Source organism: Pygoscelis adeliae, unplaced genomic scaffold (assembly GCF_000699105.1).
Source record: "Pygoscelis adeliae isolate BGI_AS28 unplaced genomic scaffold, ASM69910v1 Scaffold290, whole genome shotgun sequence".
In the NCBI taxonomy this organism is placed as follows: domain Eukaryota; kingdom Metazoa; phylum Chordata; class Aves; order Sphenisciformes; family Spheniscidae; genus Pygoscelis; species Pygoscelis adeliae.
Genome location: NW_008823965.1, coordinates 91,147 through 97,591, shown reverse-complemented (window position 1 = coordinate 97,591; position 6,445 = coordinate 91,147). Strand labels below are relative to the sequence as shown.

Below are 6,445 nucleotides of genomic sequence, written 5' to 3'. Positions count from 1 at the left end.
CCCCAGCCGCACGGCAGCGGCCAAACCAGCTCCCGATGGGCTGCCCCAAAGGCGGCCCTAGTCCAACCCGGGGACTGTGCACCGTCCAAATGCGCTGCCCGTTCCCATGCCAGCACGGATTTTGGGGAGCACTGAGAGAGCGAGCCCCGACTGCCAGATCCTTCCGGTCTGCCCCCACCTGCAACACACTGATTTCACCAATAGCAAGGGTCCGCTGGGTGTTTTGGCAGCCGGGTTAAGCCCCCCAGGCCCCCCTGGACCGAGCATCACAGCTGCCAGGGATGGAGGGTACAGAAAAGCAACCGGGAGTTATTGATAGTGTCCATGCACCGCAACCAGATTTATTAAGTAAAGCGTTTTTGCTGAGACCAGGCCTAACCCCGCTGTCTGCCCGGGCGCTCCCAGCGGGCGAGGGGCAGTTTCGGCCTGGGACAGGCCACGGTGGTGAATGCCGGCACAGGGACGGGGCAGCGCGGTGCTCGCTCAGCCACTGGGGCAGGACTGGGATGAGAGCGGGGACGGGGGAGGAAACGGGGGGGCACCGGTCCCTTGGTGGTTCAGCCACCCTCTCCCATTGCTCCACCTCAGCAGCAGCTGCCCCAGCTTTCTGGGAGGGCAGCTCGCAGCGGAAACAGGGGCCTTGTTCAGGCTGCAAAGCAGCAGCTCTTACGGACAGGCTTCACTCACCCCTGGGAGTTTAACGACACCCTTCAAAACGCACAGTTTTCCCCCCAGGCTGCTCTTTCTCAGCCCCCCCCCCCCCCAAGGATTTAGACCCAGGCAGCAGCACTGCCACCCTTAATTGCATTTTTCAGGCAAAGCTCCCAACGCCGAAACAAGAAAACAGAGGGAAAAGGTCTTTCTAGCACTAGATGAGACCGAGGGGACGTTTTTTGGAAAATCCTAATGAAGTAATTGCGCCGTGTCATCAGATTTGGTGGGGGAATACTCTTGTGCAGGGAAAGCAACTGTCTGCAGCCAGCCAAAGTCAACACTCCCCTGTGCAGTAACAAGGAGTCTGGCCTGACGGGCCCAGCACAAGTGAACCCAAACCCCTGAAAAGAATTCCTTCCCTGCCCCAAAATTAAAAGCAGAGCAGAGCTTTCAGCCGTAGGCGTCTGTGGTTTGCAGCTATGCAGTGCTGGGAACTCCGGAGACTTCCTCAAGGAATTTACATTCCTTTGAAGAAATACTATGAGGCTGTTTGTCTTTGCTGAAAAATGCAGATGGAGAGAAAAAGAACATTAAAAATTTTGATTGAAATCTTTGGGGTTAAGCAAATGTGCTGGACAGGTGTTTTCTTCCTTTTGATTTAAATGCATCCCAAAAAAGAGAGATTCTGGACTCCGTGAGCAATGGGAAAATTGATCGCTCCTCGCTCCAAAATCTCCCATAAAAGCCCTTTATGAAATTAGACGCCTCAGAAGGCGCTGGAGCAGTTTCCAGATGAACGCGATCATTATTTCAGAGCTGCCATGCAGCTCCTGGGCTAAAACCCACACTGCCAATAACCGAGTTAGTGCAATTTGGCGGGGGCCGGGCGGGGGAAACCTGTGGCATCTCCCAGCAGCCGCCTCTGAGGGCTGTGGGTGCCCCCACAGCCACTCCCGTGGGGATTGGGGGTCCGAGTCCGAGGGATCTCGGTGCCTGGGGAGCTGCGCGAGGCTACAGCCGGCTGGGCCTGGGATGAGCAGAGCCGCACGGGCTTCTGGAAATCTTGCTGCTCTTTATTTACTAGCAAAAAACCACTCTGGCCTGGCTTGACACAAATGACAATTTTTTTGTGCCCTTCCAGGCTCTCGTTTCTGGGCTTGGCAGGTGAAATGGAGGTGTCTGAGCAGCCGAGGGGGCTCCGCAGCCCGCCCTGCCTCGCACCAGGCTCAGACCCGAGGATCTCCCGCAGCGCCAACATCCAGAGCTGTAAATTCGCCTGCTAGGATGCAAAGGAAGTGTTTAACCAGAATTTTAACTAATCAATAACTAAAATATTATTGATAACCTCTGTATACAGGGGCCCTACTTTTAATGCACATGTACTCTGCCCTCTCGAAAAGCCCGTCTCTTTTTAAGCCTCGCAAACCGTACCGATCTATGCAGTCCCTGGTGGCATTGAAAATCTTTTCCCCTGCCTGTACATCCCAGCCTGTTTGTCCATGTTATTTACTTTTTAACTGCCTGTGCACAGCCGGGACAGAGCGGATACGAATATCTTATCAAGATTCTCCTTCCATAAAGGACTTTCCACCGGGCCGGGCGCGCTCGGCTTAATCAGCAACCGAACAATAGGCACATTGATGCGGTGTGGGGGGCCGTCGCTGCGGGCAGGCGGGAAGCAAATCAGAAGGATCCCGTGTTACTTGATAACGATGGAAAATTATTTCCAAACGATGGGAAATGCCAGGCTGCTCCCCGCGGAGCAGACCGCGAACCCGCCGGGCACGGCAGTCATGCTCACAGCGACGCTTCGAAGCAGTGGGATTGACGCAAGCCCTGCGAGCGGTTCGGCTGCAGGGACGAACGCGGGCGGCACATTGCTGAAGTTGCTGAGTTTTGATCGGCTTTTACAGCCCTGCTGCCACCGCCCTCGTGAACCGCTGAGCCACGAGCCGTGGCTTTCCCAGGGCTTCGGGAAGCTCCATGTGCTGCAAGTGGCAAAGGCCGATTTTCCCCTCCCCGTGGGATCCAGACCCCGATGGCAGCCCCGTGGGCTCTCCGTGTCCTGCTGGGAACTGGAAGGCGCCGCCACTTTCCAGGGGCCTGAGCACAGGGAAACCGCAGTACTTTGGTCCTGGTGATCCTGTATCCCAGGCAAGGCGAGGGCCCACGAAGCACCCCCCTGCCCCGCTCCCAGCAGGGACGCCCCCGGCACCCCAAGCAGCGCTGGCCCCAGGCCCCCGCCACCCCCAGATGTCCCTGCGCTCTCAAAGACGAGGCTGGCAAAGTACTTGAGCCCACGTGCTCCCACCTGGACTCTGGCTCGGGACCGGTGGAGCTGTTTTGGCTGAGAGAAGGGAACGAGCACAGGCTTTAACCTAGAAATTTTGGGTGACGGTAGCACTAGCTGGTGTAACCGGCCCCAGCGGAGCAGGCGCGCAGAGGAATGCCTTCTGCCAAAGCCTTTCCTGACACAGCCCAAAGACAAATGCTTCAGCTCATTTTCTTAAGCACAGCAGAGCCGTGGCCTGATGCTGCCGAACAGCGTCCACATCTGCCGCCCGCCCAGCTGTGGCCAAGAAAAGGCTTACGGAGACTTGGACATCGTCACTCAGATGCTCGAACTCACGGCTGTAAATCTGGTGAAAGAAATAAACACCCGCGTTGCCTGGCGCGGGCTGCTCCTGCCCAAGGGTGGAGGGGGCAGGACCGGCAGAGCGCTAGGAGAAAAGCAAATGAGTCATTAATTCTCCAAGCGAAAGAAACTCCTCCGACGTCATGCATCGTGTGGAAAAAAGGCGCTACCTCTTAATTTCAAAGGAGAAATTAGGGCACCTATCTCAGAAATCTCTCCAGCAGTTGAAGTCATCAGAAAGGATCTGATTATTTAGGAGCACGAGGTCAGCTCTGCTGAAACACCTGAAGGGCACGGGATCTGCGGCGAATGCAGATGCTGCCGGCGGAGAGTTGCTTGCTGGAGCGGCAGAAGGTGGAAAAGCCAGAAAAGAGAGAAGCTGCAGGAGAGAGCAATGAGACAGACAGCACGGAGCCCCGCGTCCGGCGCCTTTTGGGTGAGGTCCGTCCCAGCCGCTGGGGTTTGCTGCGTGGCAGTTGTACAGAAAACACCCAGCAGATGAACATCAGTAACGATTTAATTCATTTTAGTGTCACGATCCAACGTACAGCCAGAATTACACCTCAGCCAAAAACTGTAAAAAGTGGCATTTTATACAGAAAAAAAAATCATCCTTTATTCCCCAGAGATGTAAACCCCAAACAGCTAACATACGCATACGGACGTGCCAAATCTGATACATACCCAAGAGCCAGGGGGACAAAACCCTTACACCGAAAGTAGAAAAATGCAGACTTGCTCTCTAAAAGTGGAACTCCAAACACCCAGACCTGTAGCATTCTTCAAAGGCTGAAACTAAAAATTCATTTTTCCTTTTATTTCCTCTTATCTCCAGAATAAAATGCGGAGAATGAAATGGGGGAAGCCTTTGGGGAAAGACATGAGATGCTAACTTGAACATCGTCTTCAGCTATTCACAATTTAGTGAGAGAGACATCCATAGACAGAGCAAAGAAAAATTAATCTAAAATAAATTATTCATCCCCCCACGGGAATAATGATTCTCTGCAAACCCACGTTCCCTCCTCCCCGGCTATTGCATTTGATAACGTGTGAACCATCCTGCACATGCACCTTGAGATAATCTGTCCTTGGGGAACAGCCGTTCATAATCCCGACGTGCTTTCAACCACCGTTCTTTCTTTCGTCACCCGACGTGAAATGGGGAGAGGAAATAAACGAAGCACCAGCAGACTCAGGAAGATTTGTAAAACTGGAGTGACGAGAAACTGCCGTCCCTCCCCACAAGTGTTTTTACTGCTGCTCTGAGATGGACATCACCACTACGGCTCTCTGCAGCTGAGCACCCGCACGCCGCAGCCAGGGCCCCAGCCCGGGGCCCCCCTGCCAATACATCCCACGAGTTGGTGTTAGCGTACCTGTTAGCGCACACCTCGCTGCACCGGCAGATAGGTCTGAGCAGCGTTAGAAAACCCGACCAGGGAGGATTTAATCTCTGCGGATTCATTCTTTCTGCTCGAATCCTGTGATCTACTCCTGCCTGTTCAAGCGCAGGCTCACCTGCCGGCTGTGCAAAGGGAGGATGGGATTTTACCACCCGGGCACCAAATCTTCCCTCCCACAGCCACGGGGCTGAGGAGAGGTAAGGGGAGCAGCCTGTGCCCAAGAGGGGATGGTGCTGAAGCACGAACAGGCAGACGCAGCGTGAGCCCAGGTTCTGCCTTGCTCGGGGAATTCCTCATTTCACCTCCTCCCTCCCCGGTCCTACTGAAGCTCTGGGTTTGGGTGGACAGAGCTCGTTTTCCTGGAGCGTGTCCAATCCGCCCCTCCCAGATGTGCAGCAGCAAGTATTACAATCCCTCGTGAGCACAGCCCCTGATAAATATAGTCCTAAGGCCCAAACTTGACCCGGTGGGGAGCATGACCCTCCCAAGAAGGCATCTGACAGCATGATTGCTCCTCACCTGCCAAACTGGTACAGGACTTCTTTATCCTGTACATGCAAGTGAAGCATGAGTTAAAATAAAGCAGGCACGATTGGTCGATCTGCCCCTAAACCCATATGGGATTAAATCGTTCACGGTTGGGCATATGCCTTCAAAGTCCCCCAAAAAGGGTACAGAGGAGTTTGGGAAGAAATCCAGCGCTGCTAACGACGAGGCGATGTCTCCCTGCACTGAGACTCCTCGGGGAAGCTCCCGCAACAGGCAGGGAGCAGACATCCAGTGACCCCAACCCTGCTCCGTGCTGGTTTCGTGGCTGGGTACCAGCAGGAGCTGGCCCCCCGGGAAGGGGGCCCTGGGTTATCTGAAATATTTCACCTCCGGTTCTCCTCCTCTCTGCACTGGTGCAAGCTGAAGCTCAGAGGAGGAGGAGGAGGAGGAGAGGAAGGCCCTTGAAGTCTGAGGCTGCTGTTGTGAAGCATCCCATCCTGGGAAGTGGCCCAGGCTCCCCGTTAAAGCCAACATTTCCGGCATCTCTCCTTGCAGGGCGGCGAAGGCGCCAAAGGGGCACACCCCTGCTCGGGACAGGCTGGCTGGCGCGAGAACGAGGGGCTGGTGCTGTTTGACGCTTGCTCCATGAACGGCCCTTTGTGGAGAGAGGGCGAGATGCAGCACGGGAACTCCCATCGGGGCAGGGGTGAGTCCAACACAAGCGAGAGAAATAACAAGCAGCTGGAGATGGGCTCCGCAGATGTCTAGTTTGGCCTTTAAGCTGTAACAGCGACCGAGGCTGCCGGCTTGTTGGCAGGAGGTTTGCCAAGGTGCAGAAGGCATTAATTCAGTCCTTTCCTCCTGTTCTGAAAAGGACTTGCCTTGCTGTTTTACTGGTGGTTTAGGCACGCCTGTCCCGGGAGCAGGGGAGAAATCTGCTTTGGGGTTCTCTCCCGGGCATCTCATTAATTCAGTGGAGCTGCAGATGCCTGGATCCCAGCTGTTAAAGGGTTGGGGTTTTTTGGTGGTGGTGATGGTTTGGGGTTGGTTCCCACCCCCTGCAATAAATAATGACACAGAAGAACAGCTCTGCAACAGGGAGTGAGCAGTAACACCGAACTCTCAGGCAAAATCCTCAGTGCTGCAGCAGGAGCTCAGCCAGGGTGAAGGCTGGGCCACCAAGTGAATCACAGCCAGATATTCTCTGAATCCACCTAAACCATTTTTATAGCTGCTGACTTCCAGATACCTCTATTTTCTC

The 6,445-nt window shown here is 54.8% G+C and overlaps 1 protein-coding gene across 1 annotated transcript in view; it reads right to left on the bottom strand.

Annotated features, from left to right (window-relative positions):
* The window catches only part of FAM101B (family with sequence similarity 101, member B), a 10,504-nt gene extending 7,245 nt beyond the window's left edge, over positions 1-3,259 (bottom strand). Inside the window, exons 1-2 of the mRNA XM_009324196.1 lie at positions 3,246-3,259; positions 2,204-2,315 (exon numbers count right to left, since the gene is read on the bottom strand). Coding sequence (XP_009322471.1) covers positions 2,204-2,315; positions 3,246-3,259 — 126 coding nt within the window. The remainder of the gene's footprint in view (positions 1-2,203; positions 2,316-3,245) is intronic.
* Positions 3,260-6,445: the final 3,186 nt, after the last annotated feature.